This window comes from Chelmon rostratus, chromosome 17 (assembly GCF_017976325.1).
Source record: "Chelmon rostratus isolate fCheRos1 chromosome 17, fCheRos1.pri, whole genome shotgun sequence".
Taxonomy (NCBI): Eukaryota; Metazoa; Chordata; class Actinopteri; order Chaetodontiformes; family Chaetodontidae; genus Chelmon; species Chelmon rostratus.
In genome coordinates this window covers 17,010,001-17,029,824 of record NC_055674.1, presented here as the reverse complement: position 1 = coordinate 17,029,824, position 19,824 = coordinate 17,010,001, and the positions used below count along the sequence as shown (strand labels likewise).

At 42.0% G+C, this 19,824-nt stretch overlaps 1 protein-coding gene and 1 long non-coding RNA gene across 5 annotated transcripts; one reads left to right on the top strand and one right to left on the bottom strand.

Moving 5' to 3' along the window:
- Window positions 1–6,133: 6,133 nt before the first annotated feature.
- On the top strand, window positions 6,134–7,312 carry LOC121621490. Its single transcript, XR_006007630.1, has 4 exons — window positions 6,134–6,208; window positions 6,782–6,817; window positions 6,983–7,059; window positions 7,148–7,312. It is a non-coding gene; the product is annotated as an uncharacterized LOC121621490 (long non-coding RNA).
- Window positions 7,313–9,262: 1,950 nt separating this feature from the next.
- Window positions 9,263–16,219, bottom strand: wipi2 (WD repeat domain, phosphoinositide interacting 2). 4 transcript variants are annotated; one of them, XM_041956558.1, is made up of 12 exons: window positions 15,994–16,219; window positions 15,089–15,171; window positions 14,187–14,356; window positions 13,931–14,027; window positions 13,323–13,420; window positions 12,978–13,070; window positions 12,763–12,833; window positions 12,551–12,664; window positions 12,243–12,407; window positions 11,385–11,492; window positions 11,147–11,244; window positions 9,263–10,771 (listed from the first exon to the last, which is right to left on the bottom strand). In XM_041956558.1, the coding sequence occupies exons 1-12, from the start codon at window positions 16,065–16,067 to the stop codon at window positions 10,659–10,661; spliced, it is 1,284 nt and encodes a 427-aa protein (XP_041812492.1). In that variant the 5' UTR covers window positions 16,068–16,219; the 3' UTR covers window positions 9,263–10,658. The 4 variants fall into 4 exon arrangements, with proteins under 4 accessions (XP_041812492.1, XP_041812495.1, XP_041812494.1 ...); XM_041956561.1 differs by having other exon boundaries at window positions 11,099–11,244; window positions 12,557–12,664; XM_041956560.1 differs by having other exon boundaries at window positions 12,557–12,664.
- Between the last annotated feature and the right edge of the window lie 3,605 nt (window positions 16,220–19,824).

Genomic DNA, 19,824 nt, shown 5'->3' with positions numbered 1-19,824 from the left:
GGTTTCATCCCCTGGGTACAATGAAGATATATCTGTACCAAATTTCATGGCAATTTATCAAGTAGTTGTTTACGTCATGCTCACAGCATGACTAGAAAGTTAATGTTAAGGTTAGAATACAGGTGAACTGTTCACCTGAATAGTGAGAGGGCGTGCCTCACAGGTTGTCACTCCTTGGGTGTTGCAGCTTCCAACAAGCATTTGAATGCAACAAGATGGAAGACTTTACACAATAAAATCTGTAGTTTAAACTGCAAATGATGGTGATAATAAAGGTGAGACGAGCACCCAAGAATACAGATATGACATCAAATCAAGTTCAAGTTAAAAAAAATGTTTGTCAGGAATGTTAAGTATAGCATGCAGTGGACTAAAACACCGGTATGCTCCTTAAAGGAGCTGGGTGGGCAGGAATAATGGTTGGAGGGATTTGGCTGTTTAGCAGCACTGGGGTTAGCTGCATGGCTGCAGTATTAGCTGATGGAACAATGGACCCTCTCACCAGCCTGTTTACAGGACACAGTAAATCCACATAAGCGGTGAAATGGCTCGCCGGACACCACGCACTTCCAGCAGCTAAGGCTCTCACGCGCGCGCACACACACACACACACACACACACACACACACACACACACACAAACACCTTGCCTCACAAACACACACACAGTTGCAGCCGTTTTTTTGTCCGTTGATTTGTCTGAGTCTGAACCCTCAGAGCACACTCTCTCCTTCTGTCTGTCCTTCTCACACAGATGCGCTCATAATTGCAAGGGGAACAGGTGGAAGTAATGATTTAGGGGGCTCTGCCTTCATAGAAGCATTGGTGTTTTTGTCTCAGCCCGTCCTTCTTCCTAGTCTCTTCTTCCCACTTTTTATCTACAACCGCACATCTGTCTAACTAGCACTTGTGTTTGTATCATGAATCATGCATGTATCATGTACGTGTCAACACTCACACAGGTGGCTGTGGTATCGCCAGACATACGCAAATTAGTTTATCCCTCCAAAACGGCCGTGTACAGCTGTTATGATAATGTGATATGTGTGCTGCATTAGCTCTATAAAGACTCTCTCTTGAGGCCACACTCTACAGATCCAGACTGTGATGCTATAACGTAAAGTTTCTCTGAAAGTACCACAACAATCTTTGGTGGAAACAATAGTTTTCTTCTCATTATGTCAGCTATTTGGGCAAAATTTTGGCCTAAAACCAAACTCATCTCTGCTTCAGCAAGGACCTGTTTCAAGACAACATATGACTAATACTACTACTCCATACAGTTAACAGGGGCGCAACTTAAAACAGTGGAGGCATGAAGAATATCTATCCATCTATCTATTATAGAGTGATGAGGTGAGAAAAGGAAATGGTTGATCCGGCGCTGTCAGGCAGAAGGAAGGGATGAGACCTCTGGTGACGGCTGGTTTTAGAGCTGTGACCATATCAGGAAGGAGTTGGCCTGATATATAACTGTATGGCTTCAGCTCACACACCCATATTCCTCCTGAGCGTACCTCCGCCTCCTGCCCTGGTGAGTATCTGGGTCAAACATTGGATCCCGTTTAACCAATGGCCAATGCCCTTCCTCTTACTACTGTTAATAAATTGATTTCTGTTGTCGTTCCATTGTTCAGCCTCTGTCTGCAGCAGCTGGTCGGTGAGTGAGCTGGTTGGTCGGTTGGTGTTTGTTGGTAGCGGCAGCAGCCATGCCAGGTGCATATAAAGGGGGGTGCGGGGAGGGTCTGGACCCCATGCCGTTCCTGGTTCCCTCAGAGAAGGAGCGCCTGGATGCTATGAATAAACCACACGACATCAAGCGCTCCTGCTAGGTCAAAGATGAGAAGGAGGCTTTCAGTGCTGGGGGAGATTCAGCCTTAAGATGGGGACAAAGTCACCGTCAAGACCACCAAGAACACTGTTAAGAACTAGAGTGAAGCTATTTTGTCTTAAAGATTTAGGATACTGTTACATTTAGGAAACAAAAGTGAGTCTGATCATAATCATGTGACTGTGGGGAAGGATGATGTCCAGCAGATGAACCCTCCTCAGTATGAAGGCAGTGACACGGCCAACCTCACTTTTCTCAATGAGGCCAGCATCCTGGAAAACCTCCGCAGCCATGTACAGCGGTTAGTATGATAAGTTAAACAGTTAAACAAGCTGAAGAAATGCAACAAAGTCCCCCCTCACCTATTCTCCATCTCTGACAACGCCTACCACAACATGCTGATGGGCGAGGAGAGGGCGATGGCAGGGTGTCGAGAATGGACAGATTTTGAGAGAGAGAGAGGGAAGGAAGAAATTTTAATCAGTCATAGGTCATTGATGGGAGAAGGGAGGGAAGTAAAGCTGGCACAGAGCAGAAGTAAGCATGCAAGTGGTATGTGGTGATTGGGGATGACCCCCCCAAGATGAGCTGCTTGAAAGTCATTACACTGCTCTGTATGTGGAAAGAGGGAGTGGGGCAGTTGCTGGTAATCAGTGTGACATGTGATGATTTGCTCAGGGAGTAGAAAAATATTTGAAGCCATTATATGGCATCAGGGGAGAGCTGGCAGCTGTCTGTGTTGCTGGTACTGCTGACAGAGAACATCAGCAGCCCTGTGATCTGCACAGAGGGAAATCAGCAGTAATTATTCTGGTCTCTCTCACACTCTCTGTTTCCTCTCCTGCCCTCTTTATGTCCCATCATCGCAGAGCATGAGAACCTGCCTACGCTGATCATGAAGGCCTTTTATTTTTTTTTTAAACGAATAATGTATATGGTTTAGTCTGCATGTCGCACGATAGTGAATTGCTTATTTGTTTCTCTCCTCCAGTGAAGAATCTGGTGCTGGCAAGACTGAAAACACTTAAAAAGTATTTACCAATGTTGGAGCCACTGGCAGCAAAACCTCCTTCCCCAAAAATCATGTAAATTTCTTCTCTTCTCTTCTCTTCTCTTCTCTTCTCTTCTCTTCTCTTCTCTTCTCTTCTCTTCTCTTCTCTTCTCTTCTCTTCTCTTCTCTCAGGGCTCTCTGGAGGACCAGATCATGTAGGCTAAACCAGTGCTGGAGGCATTTGGCAGCGCCAAGACCATCAGGAACAGCAACTCCTCTCGCTTTGTCAGCACACTTGTCGTCTTGCTAATTTTATACAGTGAAATAATTAATGTCCATGAGGAATTAAAAGAAAATTGTTGAAAAAATAACAACAGTACAATCACCAAATAAATAAATAATATTTGTGGGTTGTTGTAGGGAAAATTCATCCACCTCCACCTTAGGCCTACAGCTAAGCTGGCTGGTGCGGACATTGAGACCAGTGGGTGGATTTCTTTAAAAATGCCAAATCTTGGTTCTTGCATGCTTTGTTTCATGAGATAAAGACACTATCCTCTGAAAACATGTAAACTGTGAAAGGAAAAGGATCGACATCTTTTAAACTGTTCATCTTGTTGTGTCTGTGGGTTTTGTTCTGTATCTATGTATGTGTGTGTGAGTGTGTGTGTGTGAGTGTGTGTGTGTGTGTGCATCAGATCTGCTGGAGTCCCAGCAGGCTGCACAAAGACGATACCGCGTCTTCTACCAACTCCTGCCTGGAAAGAAGCCAGAGCTCCTGGACGAGACAGATAAAGCTGCAATGTCATCAGTTGATATGTAAATATAGTAAAGTCATATGTGCGTCTGAAGGGGGGAGGACAGTGTTGTTTTACAGATTGAGATGACACATGTTTGGATGCCTCAGAATGTGTTGAATGGAGATTGAGCAGGGCGATACAGTTTGAGAGTCTGATCACATAGAGGTTTGAGAAAGACAGTGCTGCCTGATGTTCGTTCTTAAATATTAAACCTGCAATCAATAGCATAGTCTAAATCAGTGATTCCAGGCCAGGAGCAGCGAGTGCCCTCATGCAGTGCAGGGGCTCGGCTGTGTGGAAAGTCTGCGGGGCGCCTTAACTAATTTGAAGAAATAGAAATGACCATTTAAAAAGAATCTGCACATTGTGTCAACTGTAACACCTGAACAGCACATGTTATGACCCAAAATACGTGAAAAGTCATTAGCAAGTGAGCAGAAAAGTCTACAGTTAGCGTAAAGTAATGGATAAAGGAATGGTTTGCTAAAAGTAGTTCAAGTAACTTTAGCAAAAGGTATGTTAAACACAATTGAAATAACTCGTTTGCTAAAAGTTCTGGGTAAAGACTTGAAATAGTTAGCTATAGTGGATAAATGGTTGAAATAATGTTAGCTAAAAGTACGACAAAAAGAGTTGAATTAACTATTCTAGCTAAAAGTAAAGGATAAACAGTCGCAGTGGCTAAAAGTAGTGGATAAATGGTTGAAAAAGCTGAAAGTAATGGATTAACAGGTGAAATATTTAGCTGAATGTAGCAGAAACCTGTAGCTTCCGCCACTATGAATAGTAGAATGAATGCTAACTCACCTAAACATGGACAGTTCAATTGTGTGAAAAAACACTGTAACATGTAATTACTATTTAAAGAATTTAACTAGTGTGTGTATAACTGTGTGTGTGTGTGTGTGTGTGTGTGTGTGTCAGGGAGTCACTGATGTGAGTCCATCGTTTTTTCTGTGTGAGCCGAGGTATACATGTTGTACACGGATTTTAAATCAGCAATAAAGATAAAGACACGCTTCTTTGCATGACCACTGGGAGATGATATAAATGCATTAGCCTGTCGATGGTGCTGTTGCTCCTCTTTGTGCAGGGCTCTTTTCTGTCCTCTCTCTCTCTCTCCCTCTCTATGCTTGTGTGTCCACAAGAAGCCTTTGATGTCCTGGGCTTCACTCCTGAGGAGAAGATGAGCGTGCACAAGCTGACTGGAGGCATAATGCACTTCGGCAACATGAAGTTCAAACAGAAAGCTGGAGAGGAACAGTCTGATGTGGATCCCACTGAGGGTATAAAAAAATCCACCTGGCTGTCTCTTTCTCTCTCTCTCGTCCCGCTCATATTCTTCAAACTCGATGTTGTTTTTTTTCCTGTCATCAGTCCCTGTCTCATTTGTGTGTTCTCTTCTGACCCATTTTTTCAGCATGTGCTACAAGACATTGTTAATTCCTCGTACGCTCTCTTCTTCCCTTCCTGAAGTGGCTGACAGAGTCGCCCACCTCATGACCATCAGCTCCTGGGAGCTGGGAGTTTGTGACCAAAGGCATTGCAAAGACATCATTTATTAGACAGTGCACAATTACAATATTTGAACTCCGTCTTTCATGTCAGTACAACATCTTTAAGCAGCTGTGCATCAACCTTACCAGTGAGAAGCTGCGGCAGACCTTCAACCATCACCTTTGTGCTGGAGCAGGAAGAATAGAAGAAAGAGGGCTTTGACAAGCATGGGCATCACATTTTTTCTATTTCAGCCTCCCTCTCTCTGTCTCCCCTGTTGTCTATGGGGAATTTCTCCATCCTGGAGGAGCGCTGTGTGTTTCCTTCGCAGCAGCTCTGTGTGACGACCACCTGGGCAAGTCCTCCAACTACCTCAAGCTGAAAGAGGGGAAGAAAGGACCCGAGGCCCACTTTGATCTGGTGCAATAAGCCGACACTGTGAGTACTGAATTCTTGCAGTCTTTGACATGAAGATGTTAGTGGCTAGAAAACACACAATTACCCGCATGGGACGGGAAAGGCACAAATTTATAATGAATTCAAAATATTAGAATTTATACATCTCTAAAGACTTCACATGTAATCATCTTCTCATATTACTAATGTGTCCAACACTCACATTAAAATATATTAAAAGTGGCAATAATTGGTATATTCTTTAGAAAATCAATATATTTGAGATATTTCTCACTTTTGCAGACAGAGTATGTCAATATATTACGTCTCACCACTTAACTTATATAAAACCAATTTAGTTTCACTTGCTGGATCGGTTAGTTTTAAGTTTTAAGGACTTAGTTGAATCACTTGTTGTTCACTGTCCCTGCTGTCGCTTGTTTGTGTGTAATCTACCATGAACTGTGTGTGTTAACATATAAGAACATGTAGCTAGTAACAGACTTCAGTCCTGCCTTTTCCAATGTTTTCCTCTCTTTCTCACCCCTCCTGCTCTCCCTCCTCCCACCTATGAGTCTGTTTTCCTCTCCAGGTGTTTTTTCCGTGCTGCATCCCGGTGAAGCTGAAGGACGCATGTGACGAGTGGCTGCAAAGATCGTAACCGTGCTGCAGGCTCAGCTGTGGGGAATCCTGGTGAGGATCGAGTTTAAGAAGATGGTGGACAGTGTGCGCCTTTTTTCTGGCTGTAGACTCATGTTATATGAAGTACTCACTTACATGTTTAAGTAACTTTAAGTAAGTTTTACAGACATCATACATCATTTATCCTGAGGATGTTACACAAACAAGACAATATTTTCATAACTATTAATACAGTAAATACAGTTCTGGTAGGATTCCCACTTTGTTCCCACATATTCCCACAAAACCTGTTTGATGTTGGAGCTATGAACAAGTGTTTTTACTGTGTTGGACTCCTGAGATTGGTGAATTCACTACAGTGTTTGCAAATACTACGAGGAGCCTGATATGGCATTTGGTGCAGTCTTAAATGTGAGGTGATGAATGCTGCATAAGGCCAGTGGGGCGAGAGTGAAAGGATAATGAGATGTAAATGTGAGATGAGTGGGTGGAGGAAAGGAGACAGAGCAGAGTGAATATAAGGTTAGGACATAGGGAAAAGGTGAAAATGGAAAGAAAAGGAGGATGATAAATGGTCTGGTTTTAAAGATGTAAGTTAATTTTTGTTTGTGCCATAACTTTCAGGAGGAGCTGGACGCTAAAAGAGCCACGAGAGCCAAGGTACAGATTAAATCTGCAACAGTTTAGTTTAAACAGACGACTGTAGTCCAAGCCTGCATCGCTATGATTACATCTTCACTATGACAAGTACAAACAGGGAGACAGGAGGGGTGTTATTGATTGCAGTTAGAGATTAAAGTTGGTTCTCTGGCTGCTCTCTGAAAGGTGGAGAAGCAGAGGGCAGAGATATCGCGTGATCTGGAGGACCTCAGTGATAGACGGGAGGAGTCACCGTCGCCCAGGTGAGTGCGACTGACAGCTGTCAATCAACCTCAATTTTTGCTATTTTTGTTTTTCGGCAGAAAAAACTATTGACCTCTGTCTTTTTAGACTGAGCTGAACAGGAAGTGTGGGGAGGGTGGACCTGCTGAAGCTGTGGCGGGAGCTGGAGAAGCAGCTGGAGAACATAACCAGGCTGAAGATGAAACTGGAGGAGGACAAACAGAACATGAAGGCCGAGATCAAAGACCTCAGTGTCACCATGGATGCCACTCACAGGTGCAAAGGTGCTTTTGCAGTTGTTATTTGGAAGGTCTTATGTGATTAACTCCAAGGTGAACAAGGTACAACGACAGCCCTAACCAGAGCTGCCAGCCTGGAGAAGGTCAGGAGGCTGGGATGAAACAGCTAGCTTGGCTCTGTCCAACAGTAACTAAATCTGCCTACTAGCACCTCTATAGATCACTAACAAACGCAATATATCTTGTTTGTTTAATATGCCCAAAAAATAGCCCAAATAGTAAAAACAACAAAACCAGCTAACTTCTAACAGCTGCTAAGCCAATCAGCTGCTGGTGGTAGCCTTATATTTAACGCACCAATTGGAGAGTGGAATCAACCTTCTTATCTAATTCTCCAGTAGACAGTAAATAACATATTTCCTAAAATGTCAAACAATTCCTTTAAATTGTGGCACTTTTAATTATGCTACTCGGATCCCATTAGAGCCTAAAATATTAATGAATGTGTCAATCAAAAAATAGGACACTTTCTCTCCGTTCCTCAAAAGCAGACATGTTAGCAGTATGCTGAAGACTTCATTCATCATGTAACAAACAGTCCATGTGCTGATTTAATACTAAGACAAACCTCTTCCTGTGTCTCTGTAGGAGGAGCAGGCCAATAGCAGCCTCTATAGACAGGGATCCGTGAACTGGACAATGCTGAGGGTGGTAGAGATGACCCTAAATAAAATAAGGATTTAAACCATTCATCTCTCTGAACATATCATCTTTGATACACACAACCTTGTTCAGCATGTCTTTGTGCTCCCACAGAGTGACACACACCCGTTCAGCCCTCCAGAGGACCCTTGACTGAGGAAGCATGAGCTCAGGCCCCTCGGGGAAAGTCTTAAAAAGGCCCGGACAGACCTCCTAATAGAAAGCCTTGAATAATTAAATGAGTCTTTAACATCACCAATAGTCTTAATCAATACAGACGTACGTTTGACTGCCTTTAAAAGATGATTTTAGCCAGCACGCTACGCATGTTTTAATGTCACTGTGCCTTGAATGCGCTGTATGTGACTACAGTTTTTGCTCATGAGGATGTGTGAAGAGTTTAGTGTGTGTTTGTGTGTAGTGGCCTCTTATTAAACTATAAGCAGAGTTTTTAGCTTTGAGCCTGTATGGACATGAAATACACATTAGATGTAGATGAAAGGAATGCATAGATTATATATGTACTATATAAAACAATGACCTGAGGTTTGAGATTGTGTATTGAGGAATATACATGCTTATTGATGACTGACAATATCAATCTTAAAGACAATATGTTAGGTTTGTTCCCAGCTTGTTACACTGCCCCCAAGTGGCAAAAAATATATAAAAAATAAAAAAATCACTTAAAACAGATGTATGATCAGACACAAATTCCACCATAGGCACTTACAGTTCATAGTTTTTTGTGTATACTACCAAGCAAATGTTCAATTAATGAAATTACCCCAAAGTAGTTGGTACACAGTGAAACTGGAGCCTCTGGAGCTCTGGGGCAGTAACCTGATTGGTAATTCAGCCATGATTATGAATGATGCCACTGTGTGAAGATTACACACAGTTTCCCTGGGGTGCTGTGGTCTGCCAATTTTCTACTTAACAATGACACATTCATCCACACCACAATGCTGAAAAGTGGCTTTTGTTTGCTCTTCCTTCAGTTTGAATGCTACCAAAAATCTGAAATGTTGTCTGTACTATTCACTGGTAACATTCAACATCAAGATCTTCAGGCACAATGGTAAAAGTTTCACATATTCCATGGAATTATGAAATCTGGATGAAGTAAAACAACTTATTATTATGTTATTATTATGTTATAGTAGCTGTGATGCTAATTTAACAGTAGTAAATGCTAATTATTCTCTCAGTAAGTTGCTTTTCTTAATAAACATAAGCAAGCTACCACAGGGTGACAAGAACAAAATGCATCTATCTCATACATCAATATGGAATTTATTTTCATTTTAGTTTCAGATGAACATTTCACATTTTATACAAAATCATTAGAAAATGCCTGACACTCCAAAATCCCATGGCTAATCCTTGTTTAGCGGCTTCAGACACCAAAAGGATTATTGGGGAATCATGCAGCATCCTGGACCAGTTGATGAGGCTCAGCCTGATCTCCAAATCAGTCAAATTATAATCCACAGTTCCCTCGATGGCCAAACACCCACTACCCCAGAGAGCGTAAAATCTCGAAGCCATGGTCATAATGGTACAGTGATATCTGACCACATCTAGTAATTTACAGAGTAGAGAAACAGTAGGATGCTGTCACTGACAGCTTCCTGCCTTTCCAAGCTGATCTGCAGACTTCCTTTAGCTGACCATCACCTCCTAAATGTCTTTGATGTATGGACAAAGTACCACGTCAACAACACCATGCATGTTTTTTTACGCATGACACATCATTGGTTATGATTGGTTGTGTAGATTAAAAAAAAAGATAATTAATATCAGAGTTTAAAATTACCCAATGACTGCAGGCCTGAGGGGGGGCGGGAAGGTCCACTGAGCCTCTGTTTGGATGAGGTAAACGTGAGGGGGGACAAGTGGAGGCTATTCACTCAGTGTTTTGCTAATATACATGCCCAGCATACACACGCACAAATGTGGTCTCAGCCCAAGCGCACAGACACACACTCTTATTCGCAAACACCTCTGCCTCATGCCAAAAGCTTCTGAACTGTTCTTTGGAGGGTACAGTTGAGCCAGATGACTGATGCCACACTCCTCGCGGGACAGTGTGTGACTGTGCGTGAGAGAGGAAAGGGTCAGAAAAGATGGCACACACCCCCGATTAAGATCCAACAACTGAAAATAGATTTTTATTAAGCCAATGCAAAGAGATGTCCCTCTCAGACAGAAGAACCCATGACACTGGGGCAGCGAGGCACTTACACAATCACTTTCATTTTACACAGTGCTTGCGTCAGTGTGTGTGTGTCTTAAGTGGAGACACGGTTACGTGTATTTTTTTTTTGTTTTTTGATCAAACGTCCAACACACACACTCACAGATACTCGTTTTCACATTGGAGCATGTTTTTAGCAGTTGGCACATGTACATGCAAAGCTTCAGTTTGGCCTGCGCAGGCGAAACTGAGGGAGAAGGGAGCAGGGGAAGGAGGGAGGGGGAGGAAGGAAGAAAAGATAGACATGTATGTGATCAGACAAATGCACAGATAGACTTACAGACAGGCTCTTCAACACTTTGAGCGTTTAAAAACACCCCCCTGCCTGTCTTCGATCCTGCCCCTGCCCCCCTTGTGTCACATGTTCATAGCAGCACCAGAGGAGCCCTCTGATTGGTGGGTACAGCCGTCCGTTAATTCAGTCAGTTTCGAGGATGAGTGGCGGTTGCTCGTTCTCCTCCTCTAAGCGCAGGTCGTTGAGGTCATCTTCTAGCCCCGCCCCTCCCACGGCGCCCTGCTCTTCACAGTAACCTAGGAAACAAAAGGTCAAAGGCCTAATTTGAGCCTCTCACCTTGTCATACTTTTTTGTAATGTCTTATTTTACAGGTCTGTTATTTCCTAATTAAATGTTATATTTATCTAAAGGTAAGCGTACTATTCAAAATACAGGAGCATAAAGTTGTAATCGGAGTAACATAAAGTTTCCGACAAAAACAAATAACGAATGAATATTAATTTGGGTTTGAGTGAATATGAAATTCCTCTGTAAATATACAACAGCTGAGACACTCACCACAGCTAACTAAACTCAAGTAACCCTCTCAAATAACTAGTTCCCTACAATTGATACCAAAAACAAAAATGTAAGGGAATTAAGGATGTATAAAGTACTTTGTGTGACACACCTTTAGTGACTGCAGCACTGTAGGTTTGGGCCACAAGTGGGCGCTCATGTGACCCCTGCTCAAGGATCTCATTGGAAGGCTCAGCGCTGCCGTCTAACCTGAAGTCAATGACAGCAGAAATTCAGTAACAATAAACTGTCAAAATCCAGGCAGCTGGTTGTGTAAAAGCTCAAGTAATAGTGTTCAGTGGCCGGTAACTGTATTCACTGTATTTATTCTGTGTGTGTGTGTGTGTTACCTGTGCTGCTTCATAAGTGTGCATTCCCCTCCCTCTTGTGGATCCAGGTTGTACAGATACAGGTAACCATCAGCCGCAGCCACCAACAACCTGGGAATCTTCTGAATCCTAATTTAAAACAAAGATTCACAAACATATTAGAGCCTATTTAAGGATGAAGACCAATTTTAGACACTGTGGCTTGTACGCTGTTGTTATGCAACTACTGAACCTGTGTTTTGATCACAGTTCTCTTTGGCTGAGGTAAAGATCTGCTGCACTTGCTCATCAAAGGACTCTTTTACAGCCTGATATAACCAGCAGTTTTTAAGGTTCTTCCAAGTTCATTAAATCACTGCAGATCAAACCTGAGTAGAGCAGCATCTTAAAAATCCAGTAGTAAAATGCAGCGACTCATGTGCTATAGAACAGAGGAATACTAAAACTCTCACTTAACATGAGCAGCAACATTAATAGAACATCATTAAAAGAATTTCAAACATCACCGTATTGAACACAGTATCTGACTGAAGGCAAAACTTGAAGATCATGACTTTGAAGTTCTTATTACTTATAATAAATGAAGATGGAATGAAAGGCACAAGACAAATTTGCATGACCTGTCTACGTATGTAAATCTGGCCCTGAGAGTGGACCGGCATTGAGTCCTGCATATTACTGTTAATACCAAATTCACTTTCACTTCATTGCAGTTCTTTCTGGTGTGTCGTGGCATCTACAAATAGTTTTACCCTGTTTCGAATACAGGGACAAAACAACAACAACAAAAACACAAAAACAGTGCTAAATGTGCACATTCATACTGTATGTTTCCATATAGGTGTGTGTGTGTGTATGTGTGTGTGTGTGTATACTCACACAGCTAAGGCGCAGATGTTCTTATGTCCGCAGAACGGCAGACGCACGGTGGCAAAGGCTCGCCCCTGGGTGAACATTTCCGTAACCTGGGAAGGCAGGTAGGTGGTGGACGCCATCAGGACCTTGCCCAGGTACCCTCCCCATGTGGTGGGCTCCTCCGCTGGCCTACATACACACACACAGAATATCAGAAGCCTGTGTTCCTCAGAGGAAAATGCAGTATACTGTAGGTAAATGGGCAGGACATCCCAGCCCTCGGGGGCTTTTTAAAATTGGACGTATAAGGACTGAGACAGAAAGGTACGTACACATACTTCTCCTTCTGTGTCTCTAATTTGAAGATGTGGACTGTCTCTGTGTTGCTAGAGGCCGACAGGTACAGGCCTTCCATACTGAACGCCAGCGAGCAGATGCTCACGCACCTAAAATAATAAACAGAATCATGCCAGTCCGTCATGGTAAAACAACTTTGATTTCTGAAAAACCAAAACTGTAGTGCATCAATCATCAAATCATCTACCGCTTGACTCCTCTTCGAAACTCAAAGAGCTTCTGTCCCTCTGGGATTGAGAAGACACGAATGACTGTGCCCTGGGAGGAAGTGAAAGATGCACAGAGGATGACAAGGCTTGGAGGGGAAGCAACAACAGTGATCTGCATTTGCTCAGCTGGAAAAACAAGAATCACACACAAATAACTGACACAGGCCAGTGTACTGTAAAGTAACTGTGTTACCTTCTCTGAGGCTGTGGCCAGTTTGGTTCCACTGGCATCAAAAGCCAGAGCCGCTAATGGGCTGTCGTGGGCTGGAATCATATTAGCCGCTCGCTGGAAAACAAATACCGACACTAGTTAGAGATGTGCTACTTCACAGACGACAAAAATAGTCAGCATCAGTGACTGATGACAGGAAACACGGGCTGTCAGAATAATGAGGACACAGCAGAACAGTTATGTATGATGAAAAAAGGGGAAATAAGAGCCGAGAAGAAAAGGTTGGCATGAAAGATTACATATAAAGGCTTTATTACACAATGACAGTGTAAGGCAGCGGGCTTTACTTTGTCTGTGGTCACCTACCAGATTGACTGTGTCAAACACTTGAACTTCTCCTATCGTAGCACTGCCTGGGTAGGCCAGGTAACAGTTGTCATTGCTGATGGAGAGGGCGCACAATCCTGGAGAAACAAGAGCACAAATACAAGCTAATTAACAGAAGGAAGCCAAAGAAAGTAAGACTCCAAGCAAAATCAACTGACCGTGACAACAAGTGAAACTGAAAGAGTGATTCAGTCATCTAAATATTTTTGAAAGTTTTCAGCCTTGAGGGCTACAGCAAACAAAATGGACTTGAAAAAAACTGCTAACAAGAATTACTGCCTTGGGGGTATATCCCCCTGCTGACCAGTGAAGTTGAAGTTTACTACACTCACATAATACCACCACCATCACCTGAAGCTCAATATCAGCAGAACCAATGAGGTCGAAGCTCTGTTTAAAACAACTTTGTGAAACACGTGGATTGTATAACAGATATTACTACATGGGCTTGGGGACACTTCATTAAACCAGTGTCAGTAAACACACTTTTGTTTACGTTTTAAACAGCACCTCAACTTTTTTGGACTCGGGGTTGAATAGAAATACTACACTATGTTGACATACTGCCTGTCTTTCCTCAGACTCACCTGAAGGGTTGGGTGGAGTTTCTCTGATAGTGTGCAGCACTTTCATGTCTCGGATGTTGTGAATGTACAGCGACTCCTCCAGACACACAATCAGCCTCTGCAGAGGAGCCACAAAACATCAACATTACTGTCACTGACTTATTACCGAACTACGACATTTGCACAAGGTAAATAAGGCTTCGGGCTTTTGATTAATATATAACAAGGTCAAGTGAAAACACCTGCCTGCCTGACAGGTACTTCTTTGCCTTCCTACCTGTCTGTTGAGCTTGACAGCCAGTATGGTGTTGGAATAGGAGTAGTTGCAGATCTCAGTTCCCTTCTTGAAATGACAGACTTTAAGCTTCCTGGGGGCCTTCAAGCTGACAATGGCCACCAGGCTGCTGGAGAACAGACGCTCCACAATACACACATCCTCTGTGTCTGCTGCAGGGACACACACACACACACACACACAAACACAAACACACACACACACACACACACACACACACACACACAAATCATCTTTTCACTACATTCGCCCAGTGGCATCCTTTCATCTTTGAGTAAAAGCCTTTTGTGACCCTTGTGGTGACAACTTTAAAACAGTTAAGGAACTGAAATGGTGTAAATAAAAGCATCCCTTTATAGCCACATTTAGAAGTAAGCTTATTCACAGTGGAAAACAATTACATGCCAGTTATGTGAATGAGGCCGGGCAAAAGACGGGTCTGTGTCTTCTGCTGGCTGCTTTGCATTGACCATTCAAATTTAACATGTTTATCAAAAAGTACAGGTTAGCTCACCATACATGGGTAGTTAACAGGCAAATAAGACTCCAGAAGAGATCATGCTATGCATTATATAAGTCCAATAATGTGAAGGACGCTTGGTGTTTTAGCACATGGGTGTGGGCAAAGTGCTGACAATCTTTATTAATATTTAAAGTAACAGCAGCGCTGTAATGGTGCAGTGACTGTGTCCAGTCTAAACAGTATGCATTAAACACAATAACTCAAAAAATATGAATGACCACTAATATAACAGAGTAATTATATTGTTATTGTACATCAAGCTGCTTTAAAATCCTTTATATATACACACAAGGATTTGTGTGATTTGTGGAAGTGTGGAGGAGGTATCAGAACTGAAGAACAGAGCTTGGACAATACTTACTACATTCATATATCTGCTCCAATTTGTCCACAGAGGACAGGGAGAAAAACTTGTATCCTGATTTGGTGCCAACAGCTAAGGACCTGTATAAATAATAGAAACAGAACAAGCAGCAGCATTGAACTATCATTGCATCAGCAAGATATCACACCCCTACACACACTGAATATAACTCTAATGCCATTAATACAGCTCACAGAGACGCTTCTAAGTGGACACTGGAGGGATCAGGCTATTGGTTTCATACCAGTGGTCGCGGCTGTTTCAGTGTTACTGGGTGTATTGGTCAGACGGTGATAGTGGTCACACGACTGGAGCTGCTCTGCAATAAGACCAGGCCCCTGTGGTCCAGAGCGGTCAACAGCAAATTTAGCGGACTACCCCTCCGCGCACTACAACGGCTCACCAAGCTACATATCTTATAGAGGTCTGTCTACAAGAGCTACAGTGACCCAGGATGAGACTTTTACGATTTTAAGCAGTCCTTCAAAATTTCACCGGGTCAAAGCTCAAGTAAAAACCACATAGACTTAAGTTATGTCTGTCTACAGTCAGTATATTAATCATAACAATCGTCACCTCAGCCTCCCACGTTACATGACACCTAACCTACATGTGTATTGTGGCTAAAGTTAGCCAGCATCATGTTAGCTAGAAAGCTATGCTAGTGACGAATGAAATAGCACACACAGTTACTATTAACTTGACAGTTAAATTAGCGATAGTTAAACTCAGCGTCTATTAGTATTAATTTTTAACGTGCTAAACCACATGCACGCTACTCCACATCGAGCCCTGTCACCCCGTGAGGCGCCCAGACAAGTCCACACTGAGCTAGCTAACGTCAGCTAGCTTGACAGCACAGGCCATCGGATCCCCAGACACTCTCCCCGGCCCTGCCTTACGTGTTGTCCTGGTTAAAGTTGGCGAACAGGAGCTGGCTTCCGCCAGCATCCCCGCTTTGACTGGCCAAGTTCATGGGCTCGGCACCATCGACATATAATGCTCCGGTAGAAATAGCAGCAATTGGGCTGGGATTACTACTGTGATAAGGGCCAGAAGTGCTGAGCTTCAGGGGGCCATCTCTTTTTCTTAGCCCTGCTGTAGTGATTGTTGTTGTTTTTCATAGGGGTTGTTGCTCCCCCGTACTGCGCATGCGCCGAGGACGCAGCGTGCGGTGCCTTTAAAGAGCCAGAACAGTTTTGTAAAGTGCACAGTCGTGGTGACAATAATGTCATACTATCCGACATGACTGTGAATAGATGGTTTTCTCTGATATTTCGGTTCCACAAGAGGGATAAAAAGCAGGAAAAAACTCTCCTGCAAACCCTCCGCTGTACAGCAACTTTTCATGACTTGATATAACAGCGCCCCCCACCGTCAATATGTGCAAACAACATCTAAAATGAACGGGCGGCATACACGTTTTACTGTGATTGATACGTTAAAAAATATCATATTTATTCAACATACCATTGATGTAGGCCAGTTCCTATGTCCTCTTAACTCCAGCCGAAAATTGAATATTAATTAATACTTTGTATCACACAGTTTGTAAAGCTGTTCCAACAGCTCTTCTCCAGGTTATTAGAAATAATGATTTTTATTCAAATATCTCCACTTTCTTTCTTCTTAAAAATGTAAAATATTTCCACGTTTGATCAGTCATTCAATATTAAACTATAATGCCGTGCAGCTCAACATGGTATGTTTGAAGACTTAGGTATGCTGTTTATTATGATCTGACAAAACTTTATATCTTGTTCCGGTCATTCTACCATCAAAGAGTCTCACTTTGAGATAGTCATAAACTCACCAATGACTTTCATTTTCATCCTGTTCCATGTTTATTTTGGGTCAATGCAAAAAAAGCTATTGAACATTTTACTACTCATGTCATGTCTGGGTTGACTTAACTTGCTTATCTCTTAAAATAGCATAAAATATCACTTGGAAGAAATCCACTGGTGCAAATGGAATCAAGCTTGACACATTTGCAATGACTTTAAATTATATTTTGAGACCCTTTCAAAGTATTAAGTAAGTTGACCCTCCATCTATATTATGTGATTTATTCTATTGATGTTGTCATACATTGTCATGTACATTGTTTTTGTAAATAAAACATTAAAAATGCACAGGCTACATATTTAAAAACATCTATTTCATGGCTCTGTAAGTGTGAAATTTTCATTTTTTAATGGTGGCTGCAGCAGCGTGGGACGAGAAGGAGGCAGTTAGTGATCTGATGCGTTGACTGTAATTAAGTGTGTGTGAGTGTGAGTCACAGTTTCTGTCAGCATGTTTAAACTTCATGGTAGTTTCAGGTTTAAGTCTGAGCATGTCAGAGTGTGATTCATTCACTGGATAACAACATATAGGTTAGCAGCACTGTGAAAGATGGACAGAGAGCATTAAAAAGAAAGAAAGACTAGAAATAGGACCTCAAGGTTGTTTGCATCTGCCAACCTTTCAAGTTGCAGTTTACAACCACGTCTTGCTAGACCAGCGGCGTGCCCAGACTTTTTTTTTTTTTACTTGGTTGGCCTAAGTGGACATAGCCCTGTTCCTGGCTCACAAAGGATATGTAATGAAGACTTTGCAGGAATTTAATTAAAGTTTTCTGGTGAAATGAAAGTTATCACTATATTGACATGTATGATTCCAGTGAATAATTTCCAAATGAGTTAGTCCACCATGATGAACTTTTAGTCTAATGAATGCCTCTGTTGTGCTTACAAACAGTGACATTAAACTTAAAAAATCATTGTATCATGCATAAAAAACTCTTATTAACAAGAAAGTATTTTTGATAATTAACAGGTGTTTTATTAAATTTCAATGCTGTGATTGTGTGAACTGCACATAAAGCAGTACAGATGCATGTCTGTGAAGTTACTGTGACCCCATCCACCCCTCCATTTTGAACTAATTTTGTCCATCTATGTTGTTTGTTTGCTCCTGCGCGGTTGTGATTGTGCGTCAGCCGTGTCCTTTCGTCCAGTTTACTGCTTTCAGGGACTGAGGGACTGCCTCTCCTCCAGAGGTCTGTCAGCAACGGCAGAGGTCCAACACACTGTGTACTGGCCTTTGGTTTACACAAGCCACAGCTTCCAAATAAACATGACAGACAGAGAGAGACAGAGGCGGGCCTTGTGAAACAGAGAGCAAAGCTGCGTAGCCTTTGCAGGAAAAAGCTCAAGTCTCTTTTCACGTTCATGATAATGATGAGATGAATAAGAGAATAATCGAGTGTTGGAGGAATATTTTATGTTTAGCTTCTTTAAGGATTTTGTATCTGGCGCCACATGCAAAGTTATGGTGTCAAAATATGAAACAACTCCAACAATTAACATTCAGCAACAGAACTAGATAAACACACTGAATTCAGCCGACAGGAGAAACTACAAAAGAAAAAAAACAGACACAAAGGAGCATCACAGTCCCTGGTAATTAAACCCAAATAAAAAAGCTTGCAGCAGAACAGCTGTTAGACCTAAACGCATGTATGAGGACTCATTTGGACAGCAACATGCTCTATTTTGTTGAAATGTGCTTATTTAGGGCTAAAACACAACCCACCATACATCAGCTTCAACAGTGAGTAATCTTTGAATAGCATTAATGAGACCTACACAGTGTTACAGCCATGAAAATCACCACATACCTGTTTGTATTAGTGTTAATCTACATCTTTACATGCTGACTGTCAGGTGTAGCTACAGTAACCAATGCCACTGTTATTTACCTGTGCAAATATGCCTGTCTGGCCATTGTCACCGATGTTTTGAATGATATCTGCAAACACAGCCCGGGGTGAATGTGTAACACGTTCAGTGTGAAGCGTGGAAACTTTGGATGACAGTGTGTTTGCATAATGTATCTGTTCTGTCTCACACAGCTGCTGCACAGTGCCACAAAGGGCCTCTGCCGGCCACTGTTGTTGTTGGATAATATTTAATTTTCCATTCAGTTTGAGCGTGTGTGTGTGTGTGTGTGTTTTGTTTGAAGGGAAACATACAGAGAGAGAATGACATACTTCCCCTTTTATTATGAGGAGATAGATGTACTAGCTGGCAGTGAGGTCTTTTTTAAGCCAAAGGCATCTATTGTAATATCACATACAGCCTGTGTAGTGTATATGTAAGACTGATCCCTGTCTTATATCAGTGCTGGTCTTCTGTTGTCTGTATTGATCATTGCTGATTTTACCTTATATTGCCTTGACACTGACCCTTTTTGGCACATTCCATCATTTGTCTTTTTTGTGGACTGATGCAGTTTTGCGGCTCTATTAATTTGAAAATTCACATATCAAACTCTGTATATTTAAATTTGACTAATAAGGCCAATAAATAAATAAATAAATAAAGGACTCCATAAAAATCCACCTGTTTATTCCTGGCTATGTGGAACAAGCAGCATTGAGGCCCCACATTTGGGGAATTAAAAGGTCTTTTATTTTAGTAAAATTACCAATATATTGTAATATATTGGTAATAAAACAACAGAGAAATTGAAAAGTAAGTAATTGTACATAAATAAAATAAAATAAATAAAAATAATTAATGATAATTGAAATGTACTTTTTGGGATGTTCACTGCACAAGCCGAGAGTCATAGCTGGGGTAGCCTGATCCTAGGCGGAATACAAATAGTAGTATTATCAGTAAAATGTACCTAAAGTATCAAAGTGAAAGTAATGGCTCCTATGACCAATCCATTATACAAACTGT

Bases quoted from the DNA above. Each gene is read 5' to 3' on its own strand.
- wipi2 (XM_041956561.1), bottom strand. From the start codon at position 16,067: ATGAACTTGGCCAGTCAAAGCGGGGATGCTGGCGGAAGCCAGCTCCTG. The intron at 14,028-14,186 runs GTAGGAAGGCAA...GCTCCTCTGCAG, and splicing joins CTGTCAAGCTCAACAGACAG to AGGCTGATTGTGTGTCTGGA. The intron at 10,772-11,098 runs GTTTTTGGTATC...TTTGTTTCCTAG, and splicing joins CTTAATTCCCTTACATTTTT to GTTACTGTGAAGAGCAGGGC.